The sequence below is a fragment of the Xyrauchen texanus genome, chromosome 6, assembly GCF_025860055.1.
Source record: "Xyrauchen texanus isolate HMW12.3.18 chromosome 6, RBS_HiC_50CHRs, whole genome shotgun sequence".
In the NCBI taxonomy this organism is placed as follows: Eukaryota; Metazoa; Chordata; class Actinopteri; order Cypriniformes; family Catostomidae; genus Xyrauchen; species Xyrauchen texanus.
The window spans coordinates 33,263,275-33,276,556 of record NC_068281.1 but is presented as its reverse complement, the minus strand read 5'-3'; the positions used below and the strand labels follow the sequence as shown (position 1 = coordinate 33,276,556).

The following is a 13,282-nucleotide window of genomic DNA, read 5'->3' as shown; positions in this document are numbered from 1 at the left end:
TAAAAAATGACCTCAGACAGAACAGTCACAATAATAATGATGTTTATCATGGCACACTACCTTCAAATTATGATGGGTTTCAAGAAAGAACTGAAATAAAAAACAATAATGATTGATTTAACAAAACCACAATCTGCAAAGAGATTTGTTTTGAGACAGCTTGTGTGGTTGAACCAGACAGAAACATGCTAGTTTAATATTTCACTCTATCCTGCTGGCATGTCTTGCCTCAAGAGGTACAATATGTGTCTACCTATAATTAATTAAAAATTGCCAACAAATGCACATACAAAACAAAGATAACAAGGAAAAATTACTGTAGCTGAATAGTGCAAAGAAGCTGTTACATTTCATCATCTTCAGTTGTATGACTGCTTAACACAATAGGCCCATAAGAATAAAAACGTTCATATATATATATATATATATATACACACACACACAAAATGTGTGTGTGTGTGTGTGTGTGTGTTCAAATAGGTTAAATGAAATTACTCAACATATATTCACAAGTAGGCTACAATAGCTTATGTGTGACAATATCAAGTTTAATATATGTTATTACGGAAATTGGACAAAAAAATAAAAAATACTTTTAGTCTAGGGTTATTAGTTAATTTGGCTTATTATTGCCCATTATTGGAGAACGCAGTAATGGGTTATTATCAAAAGCACTCTGCATATGGCTTGAAACAAATGATAACTTGATGCTCTGGGGTAAAAGAATGTTCGCCTCCGTCATTCTATTCATGACGCTTCGTGCGGTCGTCAGATCGCAAGCGGCGTGACGTCACTTGGGACACTGTTTAAAGTTGTGAGTGACAGTCATTTCTGAACAAAGCAGGTGTGGAGTTTATCCTGGTGATGCGAGGTAGCCTAGTACATAACAGGCCAACGACGTTTCTTTCATGCTCCATTATCGGTTAAAACTGTCTGGTTCGTAGTTCTTGCACTCGAAGTCGTCGTCTTCAAGCAACTCTTGTTTTACTCCTTTTGAAAAGCTGTCCGTCTCGTGTTCAATCGTTCATTCAACACTACAGTGGACGCTTGCCAAAGAAAACTAAACAGGTAAACTGATGGAGAAAATCTAGGTACATAATTTGGTTAGTTCAAGAGTTTCCGAGATAAGTGATTTTATATGCGGCTGTTCCCCTATTTGAAAACGTTGATAGTCTCTCAAAAGCATTGTAGGCTATATGCGTAGGATAACTATATTATGATCTGTGAGCGTGCGTTTAATTTTGTTTAATAATAAGAATAAGCATATTATATAGTTTACCTCCTTTTTTTTTTTTGCTTGTAAGTATTGTGCTTGTTTATTTTTATAGTCCATGGCGTTAATTGTGAACTGGTGGACTCTGGCTGTGAGCGCATGTCTCGTGCTGACGGTTCGAGCTGAATGCGGCAGAGATTGCGCGATCTGCGTTTATCGGCTGTTCCGTCAACAGATAGAAAGCGACACAGTGGTGAGTTTGATCTCCGACATAGAACACTTCACACTCTTCAATATTTATTTGTAACACAAATGTTGGCTAACCAAGAACCTGAGCTGTTAAGTATAAATCATGATATTTTCAACTTTAAGATTTGCTGCGAATTATTGATTTGTCACGTAAAAAAGTGGGGGAAAAAATAATAAGGTAAAGTTGTTTAGATTAAAATTCAGTTTTTAAAAAAGGTGGCAATGGAGCCTTTTACCCCACACTTGGGGCTCTCTCAACTGGGGTAAAAGGCCCCTAGGGAGTTTTAAGTGATATCATGTAGGCTAGATGTTGGGGCAATAGAGCACAATTTGTCAAATAATTTTGAGACAATATGCTTTTCTGAGTAACAAATTAAGATTATTCAAAAAAAATCACTTCAGGAAAGAGTAGATCATTTTCTGTTAATTTCAAACACTTAATTACATCAAGTATTCTATAAACAATCTAATCTCCATTGTTATTCTATCAGTCAATGTGAGCCCACTTTTAATTTTTTTAATATATAACAAATCTATTCACCCAACTTCTAAAAAACAATGTGTTTTATAGAGTCCTTTAGCCCCTTTTTACCCCAAATAGCATCCTTTAATTTATGGGACAGTTCTTTAATAACCTTAAACAAAATTGAAAATGATAAATAGGTATTTTATCTCAAAAGAAATGTATTAATTTCAGAGATTTTCATTAGCTATACATAAATTGACTGTATTGTAAAAAAAAAAATATATATATATATATATATATATATATATATATATATATATATATATATATATATATATATATAAATATAAAAAAAAAAATTGCCTTAAAATCAACCTTTAGACATTACACGCAAAGATCTCATGGATCAGGAAATTTTGCTGTGCATATTTGATAAATGGGCTGTTTAGAAAAGTGATATGGTAGATTGTTTATGCTATTTAGTGTTTTGGGAGAAAATGTATTACTTTTACACTGGGTAGCCTTTAGCCCCGTTGTACCCTATTTCATGTCCAGATGTTTTTGTTGTAGCTTTAATTTCTACCAAATAATTTTTTTTCTCAAGTTTGTACTTTTTCAAATAGGCCTAAAACTTATAAATAAAAGAAATTAAATAAAAATAGGTGTACAGTAAAGCTATCTTGAATTAATATAAAATATTATTATATTATTTAATTTTTATATTATGAACTATGTTTATACATTTATGTGAACACAGAATACAGGCAGAAATAAATTGGTTAGTAAAAAGCATAGCAGTGAAACATCCTTAACAATTTTGTTAATGTTGCTTGAAAAAGCACAAGACCTATACAGATAATGCAATTAAGCATTTGCGATTACATATTTTGAAATCAATGCATAAGTTATTAAAAACAAGTTCTTCAAATCTAGTTCTCTCTGTGTTGCTATTTTTGCCATAAGGGATTTTTTTCGAACCTCTTTCGAAATTATCTGCTATGCATACACACTGTGGCATGTAATTAGTATAATAGTAATCAAGGTCAGAAGTTAAGGGGGGCTCAGGGCAAAAAGGCTACCAAAGTGGCAAAAATACTCCCAAACTTCAGAATGTGGAGGCAAAAAATGCCTTATTACCTTTACATTTATTTGTAACACCTGATGTAGTCCCTAATATTCTATTCTCAGATTTGATGTTGATTTAGGCTTAATTTAATGGGTAGGAGGTCATATATTTTTAGTATACTTTAATTATTCAGATTGAGAACAAAATTTATATAGATGAATGAAAGGATGACAAGTATTTTTCAGCATTTAGAGAGAGAGAAAAAAATGGCCTAATTAACGTAAAAAAAAAAGCTTCTGAAAATCAAATCCAGGGGCAATTGTAGCCCCTAAATGTAAAAGTTAATTTCTGACAATGACAGTAAATATAATACTAGATTATATTTTTGTGTGCTCTGGTGGACCAAATCAATTCCTTTCATTGGTTGTCCATTCATCTCTCCCCTAGACCTGCACATTAGAATGTGAAGGGACTGTGGACTCTAGAAAGCTGGAAATCTGCAAAGACATTCTGACAGAAGAGGAGCGCCTTGCCATTGACAACCTCATGCAAGCAGAAGACAGAGCAGACCATCTACTCGCCAAGAAATATGGTGGCTTTATGAAGCGTTATGGGGGCTTCATGATTAAGAAGGCAGCACAGATTGGAGCCCCAATTGAGAGTGATGGTACAGAGACCCTTAGTATGAAATTAGGAGGCTTTATGAAGAAGGACAAGACAGAGGGTGGAGCCGAAGAACAACAAGTGGAACTGCTGAGAGAGATCCTTGGAGTTGGCCTTGGCTCAGAGTTAGATGACCAACACGACGAGGACATCGTCAAACGCTATGGGGGCTTTATGAGGAGCGTGCAAGGGAACATTGGTCTAGAGGAGGCGGTAAGAGACCTGCACAAGCGCTATGGGGGTTTTATGCGCAGAGTGGGCAGGCCTGACTGGTTGGATAACCAGAAACGCACTTGGGAGGATGGAAGCGAGACAGCGCTGCCTGACATGCAGAAGAGATATGGAGGATTCATGGATTAGAATCTGATTAAAAAAGGGACACCCCACAATTTTTTTTTAAGAAAAATATACACTCTCCCCTTCTCTTTACTGTCAATGCAGTCGCCCATCACATGTGACATTTGGTAAAGATATGGCCATCGGGCATCTTAAGAGACCCTTTTATGCCACAGAGTGTTACACCTTCCTCATTTATTAATCTAACCATTCATTGGTCACATCACCATTAATTAAATGTACTTTTCACATAGTTGCTTGTTCTCTGAAGATCTCATCACATTAGCAGTTCTACTTTACTCCTTGCACAGTGAGGTTAAGTCTCCGGTCTACTGTCCGCACTTGATGTGTTTTATTAATGCATTTCTTTTATCAACTGTTCAACAGCTTTTGTTCTTGTTTAAATCAACATGACATTTAAAGCTATTAGATGTACAGAATACAATAAAATCATCTTACTGCAGAAATGAAATGTCTCAGTGAGATAATTGTTTCTCAAAAATCAAGTCATCCCACTCTTGGAAGCTATTCTCTATTAGAGTGTAATTGCCTTAATGCCTCAAGAGGCTTTTGATTCAGGCCCCAACTTTTTTACTTTCACATATTATAGTCTTACAATCTGATGTAGACATTATTCACAGAAGTGTCATTTGTAATTTTTGATGGGAATGAATACGAAGCTGTGAGAGATAGACTTCACGTTTCGTCAATGACATGCACTGTATAAAGCTGTCAAAAAGCTCCTAAAAACTATAGAGTTTTTGTGCACTAATTTTTCTTGTAAATATATTGTTTCAATGGTAATGATCCAAAAACACTTTAAACAACAGTACAACCCATTGTAGAGACCAATACGTCCCTATCTCTCACAGCTTTATTGACATCCTGTAAAAATTCAATGATGGCGCTTCTGTAAAAAAAGTCTATACTGGACAGTGCCTACTAAACTGGAAAATATTTCAGAGCAAAGTTGCAGGTGGATTGCTGCATTACTGATTGTCACACATCTGTGAAATTCAGCATATTGCACTAATATCTTGAAGAAAATAAAAGACAATTAAAAAGGAACAGTTAAATTACCAAGACATTTTACATAACAAATTAATATATATATATTTTTTTATACATTTCTAAAGAAAAAAGACATAAAATTAAAACAGCCCAATAACGGAACTAAATGAACTTGTCAAATTAAAATGACAATTTTCAACAGTTTTTGGGGTAGGCTGTAAGTCTTATTATTTTTTAACTTAATTTATTTAGAGGGGACACAGTAGCAGTCCGAACCACATTTTTACAAATGTGAGATACATTCTTACACTGTAAATATCCAGTTTAAAAAAAATACAGCTTCAAGTTTAAGATGAAGAAATTCAGAACACTAAATTCAATATTCTAAAATTCAATCCGCAGAAATTCAGATCTACAGAAAGTGGGTCAGAGATCAAGCTTCAATGTTCCACAGGGAAGAAAAGAGGGTCTCGGAAAAGTCGAAGGGAGAATTTTGGCCAATTACAGGTCGAAGTGCAATAATTCAAATCAAAAGGTCGCCATTCTGACCATGAAGTGGTCTTAAACTTGTATTATTTATATTTTTATGGTTAGCACGTTAGCACATTCTCAGCACATGAGATATTGTCTGAGCGGTCTCTGGTATTTGTTTTAGTATAAAGTATATTTAGTGTGAAAGTGATTCCCTGTGGAACACGGAAGCTTGATCTCTGACCCACTTTCATCTTGAAAACTTGAAGCTGCATTTTTTTAAACGGAATATTTACAGTGTAAGAATTCAGAACCAAAAATTTGCTGTTTGAAAATACATATTTATAAAATTGTGCCATTTAAAAAAAATTTATTCAATTTGTTAAACATGAAATGTCCTGGATTGGAGTTTAAAAAATTCAAATTCAAAACTATTTAAAATACAACATAATATTAAAGTGGGCAAAATCACACTTATAATTCAAATTCAAAAGTCTATAATTCAAATTTGTACAATTCTAATTCAAATTGTTTTGCCGTATTTCTGGCTCCATAGCAATTGCCACAGCGAGAAGGTAAACACTTGTAATGTTACAAACTTGATATAACTTCTCTTGTCTCATATTTCTGGGACTTAAACTGTTACAGTTGTACTTTTAAAACACCAGGATGGCCCTTAAGACTTTATCCATTTAAATCAGTTATCTTTTCAATCAGTCTTCAATCTAAAATCCTGACTGCACTGGTGTGTTGTAATGTTTAATAAACCAGATAATGAGCCTACTCTGTGACTCACTGTTCATTATTCTTATGTGTTATGTTATTCACAAAGTCACCTGCGCACCTCAAAATTAACTTTCTTTTTGAGACTCTTCGTTTGATACTGTTAACCATCTACTACCACTTGGAAGCCTTTATAAATCTACTCATCCCACTGAAGAAGAAAGATGTGTCCGGTGAGATCGTGCTCATCACTGGGGCTGGTAGTGGAATTGGCAGATTTAGACTACGAGTTTGCCACACTGGATGTTTCACTGGTCGTATGGGACATCAATGTGGACGGGCTGAAAGAGACTGAAAGGCAAGTTAAAGAAAAGGGAGCATCAAAGGTGCATTACTACGAATGTGATGGGAGTGGCAGATCAGGTAAGCCAAGTTCAATGCTGCTCTCATGGGTTGTGAAGGAAAAATCTGTCTGCCTGGAATGAAGAGTGTTTCATTCAAAAACAAACCGTTTAGTCTGAGTATTTGTTGTGTGTAGATTAAGTGATCTTTTGATTTATTTACCTGACCGTTACTGCATTCGGTGCCATAGACAATAGAAAATATGCTGATGTATGCATTGCAGGTTTTTTTAAAGGGATAGTTCACCCAAAATGTTTAATTCTCTCATCATTTACTCACCCTCATGCCATCCCAGAAGTGTATGACTTTCTTCTGCTGAATCCAAATTAAGATTTTTATTAGAACATTTCAGCTCTGTAGGTCCATATAGTGCAAGTGAATGGTGGTCCAAACTTTGGAGCTCCAAAAAGCACAACTGCAGCACAAAAGTCACCTATAAGACTCATTCATTTCTTCAGAAGTGATATGATAGCTGCAGGTGAGAAACATAAATATTTAAGTACTTTTTTACTATCAATCTCCACATTCACTTTAACGATTTTTTTTTTTTTTTTTTTTGGTGATTTGCAATCTTCATGCATTTTGCCACCTGCTCGTTTGGGCTGGTCAAAGGTGGAGATTTATTGAAAAAAAAACAAATTACTTTAAATATTGATCTATTTCACACCCACACCTATTAGATTGGTTCTGAAGACATGGATGTAACCACGGAGTCGTATGGATTACTTTTATGCTGTGTTTGTGCTTTTTGAGCTTCAAAGTTCTGGCCACAATTCACTTGCAGTGTATGAACCTACAGAGTTGAAATATTCTTCAAAAAATATTTGTGTTCTGCAGAAGAAAAAAAAAGCAATGCACATCTGAGATGGCATGAGGGTGAGTAAATGATGAGGCTAGGGATGTCCCGATGCCATTATTCTGAGAATGAGTATGAGTACCGATACCTGTTCTTTTTTTTTTTCTAAACTCCAGATCAAAAGTTTATTCGAGTATGTTTCTATATTTAGCCTATGTTCTACATCTAGAACTGGGATGTTCATTACATCAATCGTGATAGCAAGAGCACCACTGGTGGTGGTCACGCCTAAATGATCAAATACAGTTTATAATTCCACCAATGCCCGTCTTGATGAGGATGTAATGTAAACGCAGTCAATTATGTCTAAAGTGAATTTAAACAGTGGGATAAAAAGTGTATTTTCATCAAAATATTATGGGCTTGAAGTGTACATGTAACCGTATTGAGCACTGTCTTGTAGGTTGTCATAAAATGGCTACTAATCAAACAACATTAACAAGGAAACGAGAAAAGCACTCACTACTTTTGGCTGAATAACTTCAGGAGCTTTAAAAGTATTAAAGTAATAGAATAAAACATTTTTAATAATAATATTTTTTTTAAATGTTGTTAGTTTTTTAATAATACAGACCCCTGATGTAGAGAGTGTTAATTGGTATAATACATTACTAGGAAAGTAGAGATGATAAAATAATTTATAATTATGCTTAGCCTTTGTAAAGATAAAAAAGTAGAGCAATACTTCAGCAGAATATTCCACCAGTCACAAATTTCAGAAAATTGTGCATCATGCATTAGAATAAGAACTATTTCTGGGATTAAAAGATGATAATCAATGTGGAACATTTTATCTCAAAAGGAGGACAATGTGGCCCCCCATGTGCTACTTAAAGAAACAGTTTACTCAAAAATGAAAATTCTCTTATCGTTTACTCACCCGCATGCCATCCCATCTGTCTATTTTCTTTCTTCAGAACACAAATAAAGATTTTTAGAAGAATATTTCAGCTCTGTAGGACCATTCAATGTATGTGAAGGGGTGCCAACATTTTGACGCTCCAAAAAGCACATAAAAGCAGCACAAAAGTAATCCATAAGGCTCCAGTTGTTTAGTCCATGACTTCTGAAGTGATATGAGAGGTGTGGGTGAGAAACAGATCAATATTTAAGTGAATGTTTGCTAGAAATTCTTCTAGTAATGTAGCATGATGTGCCAAGTGATCCTGCTTATTTAGCATTTTTTTGCATTCCTTGCATTGAACATGTTTTATGCACAACAACAACTCCCTGGCAGCCTTAAAGGAAATTTAGATCCCACACAAACTGATTTTAATGTAATTTTTTCATACATTACAATTTAAAATGATGATCAGTGTATTGAAAATAACCTTTTAATTTCTATAATCATGTCTCCCTTTTATTTTTTGGTATCAGATTCATGTAGTGTTTATCATAGTAAAGTGATGCATGTTAAAAGCTGGCATACAGTGTTCATTATAATGGGGCATAGGTTTTGCAACCCAGTACACAATACTCATGAGTACTTAAATGAGTACATAAATGAGCTACTCTTCTACTCTTAGTTGAGTAGTTTTTAGGACAGCTACTTTCACTCTACTCACACTAAATTTTTTGGGAAGTAAGAATTCTACTTGAATATGGTTTTTCAGTACCCTTTCCACCCCTGGTGATACATTTCTGTCATTCTTTTTTCCTATAAATGTAAATTTTATTTTGAAGCGTTTCTGTGTTGTTTTGACCAAGGAGCGCTGACGTTATGGCAGATTCCCACTCTGGAAAACGTGATTCAAAGTGATTTATTAAACTGCAAAATTCTGCTATTTAATTAAAGAAGAATGCACTCTGTATGTGCTTTGCACTGCAATGTGAATTTGCACTCGGTTTACTGTCATCTGCTACAAACAGAGCATGTGATGCTCATGATGGTGTTTTCCCTGTATGAGCCTAGGAGGAGTCTAAATGGTATGAGCAGTCTGCATCAGCACAACACAGTCTCCACACATTCACAAGCGCTCGTATTTGAATTGCATGCAAACTATATATTTATCTCATTAAAATCGCAGCTTTTGCTGTTAAATAATCTCACTAGGACATAACATGATTTTAATTTATGGGCTGAATGTTTACATAATAACATTTGCATGTCAGATGGTATCGGTTTTTGATATCGGAGTATTTCTACAAGTACGAGTAGTGGTCGACAGATATGGGATTTATAATGACCGATGCTGATAACCAAAGCATATGCGATATAATGCCGATACATCACAGGCGATTTTCAGTGCACTCAAGAAACAAATCTGCCAAATGAGAACATGTATTGACAATATATAGGTCAACCACTAAGTATGAGTACCAGTACATGAGCATGGTATCGGACACGGTATCAGTATCTGGACATCCCTAGTTTTATGGATTACCTATATGGATGGCTTATGTGATTGTTGGCGCTTCAGAATTTTGGCACCCATTCACCTGCATTGTATGGACCAGCAGAGCTGGGATATTCTAACTAAAATAGTTGGGGATTGCCCCACTGAATGCCATTGTTTTTAAGGTGTTAACAACTACAGTACTCTGATCAGGAAGTAGGAGTCCTCAGATATCTTTCCCACCTTTTATTTGTGCAAGATTCAACCTTGGTAGTTTCTGTAATAAACAATCAAACAGAAATAAATAACGTGTCTACATACATACTGTTATGATTCAACAGTAAATTACAAATAAACATATCAATATATGTCTCTCATATATATGCTTAGATAAAGAAAGCAAGGGATATTAACTATGGAAGGACATAATAACATGGATCATATTATGCAGCGTTATATTAACTGATAACAAACTGTAGAATAAAGTATTGTGCACATATAGAGATAAATGAACATATAATCATATTGCAGATATTAGCAATATAAGCAGCCGTGCTAGCCGCGCGAGTGTTTATATGTGACAAATTAATTACGCTATTATGCAGATCGCAAACAGCGGCAATACTGGCTTAACGCCAGAACTAGTTGCAACACATACAGAATCATTCCGCATCAAACATAGAATCATGATATGAACTTACGTCGTTAATAACTTTAACTTGCACTTAAGGATGCTGAACGTGAATGGAAACTACAAACTCCGGTTGCGCCACTTGCGTAATAAAGAATACGTCACTTACGTTAGAATCATATCTGCGTCAAACTGTATAATGCGTGTTCCCTCTCGAGAGGTCTCTCCTATTGCGTACGTAGCTTACGCTAAAACTCCGTTTCTCGAGAAATATTGAAGTCTTTATGTAAAACGCATTGCAGCTGCACAGCAGACAGCAATGAGCGAGGCAGCTCGGTCATTGGCTGTGCTGCGGCAACTTGCTCGAACCAATGACGGGGCGACTCTGAACGCGCAGCCAATGAGCGCGCTTCGCGCTCGCACGCTCAGAGCCCGCCAAGATGTGCATGGCCAAGGCTATATACCTGTATTAGGCGCCCTGTCATGAGAGTTCTTTAGATTTAATCTCCTTCAGCGAAGACCTTCTCTTCGCTGGATCCTCCGGATTATTGGAGTCTTTTCGCCCGCCGTAGACAAGCCTAAAGCAGGACTGCTACGAGGATGCCGGCGCATTCAGCCGACTTCAAAGCCTTCTGCTACGCCATCCGGCGCGCATCACCCTGATATCCTTTTTTGCTAAGCTACTTTGCAAGTGTTCGCCTCTGCGACACTTTTGTATTTTAGTAAAAGAGCAATTTCCAGGCGTTGTTCCAAATGCCTTCCACCTGCGCCTCGTGCAGAGGCCTTCTTCCTGACGGGGACCGTCACATTATCTGCGCTCGCTGCCTGGGACCCGACCACGCAGAAGCTGCTCTCACTCGAGGCGGATGCCCCGAATGTGACTCCCTGGGCCTCACCGAGCTGCGCGCTCACTCCGCCGCCTTCACCGCGAACGAGCCTGCTACCACCGTGCTGCCGTCCCCTCTGTTCGAGCCGCGCAAGAAAAAGCGCCGTTCACAGAGGCCGCCAGAGCACGCGGACTTCAGTGACGTCACGCCGGGCCAGTCCCCGCGTGCTTCACCACTACCCAAGAACTCCCCGCCGCCAGTCCATTTCACGCAGGCGGACCAGCATCCCTCCAACAGAGCGGTGGGTCTCGTCTCGTTCGGCGCGTCAGGGATGACGGTGAAAAAGATGACAGCTTTTCCATTGACGCTGCATCCGAAGACTGGCCGGGCTCGGCCTTCGATCCCGCGCCGTCGACATTAGCGGACACGGGCACCAGCATGGACTCGGAGATCGTCCGCATCCTTTCTAAAGCCGTGGAAGACCTCGGGCTCGACTGGTCTTCTCCGGAAGAACCAACCCGCAGCCAGCTGGACAATACAGGGGCGCCGGCAGGCCCCTCGACAGAGACCCTCCCCTTTCTTCCCCGAAGTTCACGACGAACTCACAAAGTCGTGGAAAGCCCCGCACTCTGCTCGCCTGTAGCCTTCTTTCTCTTCCTCGCTCTCCTCGGTAGACGGCGCGAGAGAAAGAGGCTACGAGGGAACCCCGCCCCTCGAGGAGGCTGTGGCCAACCATCTGTGCCCACCCTCCACCGCTGGATGGAAAGCCAAAGCTTCTCATCCCTCGAAGCCCTGCCGATCTACCTCAGCTCTCGCAGGTCGTGCATACGCCGCCGGCCAAGATTCTTCATCCCCGCCCCGATCTGTGGGCCCTTCATGCATGGCCCCTCAACGGGTTCCAGAGAGCCTCCCCAGCGGAGTGTTGAGAACCATCACTGAGGCACGAGCGCCCTCTACGAGGCGCTTATATGCCCAAAAGTGGAAAGTGTTCAGTGACTGGTGTGATACCAAGCGCTTGAACCCCAAATCGTGCGAGATACCAAGTGTACTCGCCTTTTTGCAAGAGCTGCTGGAGGCGGGCCGCACACCCTCCATGCTCAAAGTCTATGTGGCTGCCATAGCGGCATCACACAATCCTGATAAAGGACGCTCATTAGGGAAAAACGACCTAATCATTAGTTTCCTAAGAGGCGCCAGGAGGATGAACCCTCCTCGCCCCCCCTCGGTACCGGTCTGGGATCTGGCCACGGTCCTGGACGCACTCAAGAGTGCCCCGTTCGAACCTCTCCGAACCGTGCACCTTAAACAGCTCTCGCTCAAGACTGCGCTCTTGCTGGCACTCGCCTCAGTCAAGAGAGTGGGCGACCTGCACGCGCTGTCATCAAGCGCCGATTGCTTGGAATTTGGACCTAACGACTGCAGAGTTGTCCTTAGGCCAAAGCACGGGTATATTCCTAAAGTGCTCTCCACACCCTTCAGAGTACAGGTGATATCTCTGGCAGCGCTATCGTCTCCAGCAGACGAAAACGATGCTAATTTACTCTGCCCGGTCAGGGCGCTCAGAGTATACTTGGAACATTCTGCTCCGTTCAGACAGACGGAACAATTTTTTGTATGCTTTGGCGGCCGCACTAAAGGTCTCGCAGTTTCAAAGCAAAGAATATCGTGCTGGTTAGTAGATGCTATAGCGCTGGCTTATGAAGCCAGGGGCCTTCAATGCCCCTTAGGCGTCAGAGCTCACTCTACGAGGAGCATGGCCTCCTCGTGGGCGTGGTCAAGTGGGATACCCATTGAGGATATTTGTCCGGCGGCAGGCTGGGCCTCGCCTTCGACATTTATCAGGTTTTATAACCTACAGGTCCCCTCATTGCATTCCAACATTCTATCAGCCTGACTGTAGTATGGATTGGAGTACGTATATGCTGAGCATTATCTCCTCCCTTATAAGGTCCGTCTCTGACTGACTTAGAGGGTTTTTTATGCATATCAGTAAAAAGAAAAATCAGTACATAAGATATGTGCTTGTGTTTTT

At 39.1% G+C, this 13,282-nt stretch overlaps 1 protein-coding gene across 1 annotated transcript; it reads left to right on the top strand.

Moving 5' to 3' along the window:
- The first annotated feature begins 854 nt into the window (after nucleotides 1-854).
- On the top strand, nucleotides 855-4,451 carry LOC127645577 (proenkephalin-A-like). The gene is made up of 3 exons (XM_052129239.1): nucleotides 855-1,068; nucleotides 1,329-1,466; nucleotides 3,442-4,451. Exons 2-3 carry the CDS (start codon nucleotides 1,332-1,334, stop codon nucleotides 4,015-4,017), a joined length of 711 nt encoding a protein of 236 aa, XP_051985199.1. The 5' UTR covers nucleotides 855-1,068; nucleotides 1,329-1,331; the 3' UTR covers nucleotides 4,018-4,451.
- Nucleotides 4,452-13,282: the final 8,831 nt, after the last annotated feature.

What these genes read in the sequence shown, in the direction of transcription:
- LOC127645577 (XM_052129239.1), top strand. Translation starts at nt 1,332, where the DNA reads ATGGCGTTAATTGTGAACTGGTGGACTCTGGCTGTGAGCGCATGTCTC. An exon ending in AGATAGAAAGCGACACAGTG is followed by an intron (nt 1,467 to 3,441) that starts GTGAGTTTGATC and finishes TCTCTCCCCTAG; the next exon opens with ACCTGCACATTAGAATGTGA.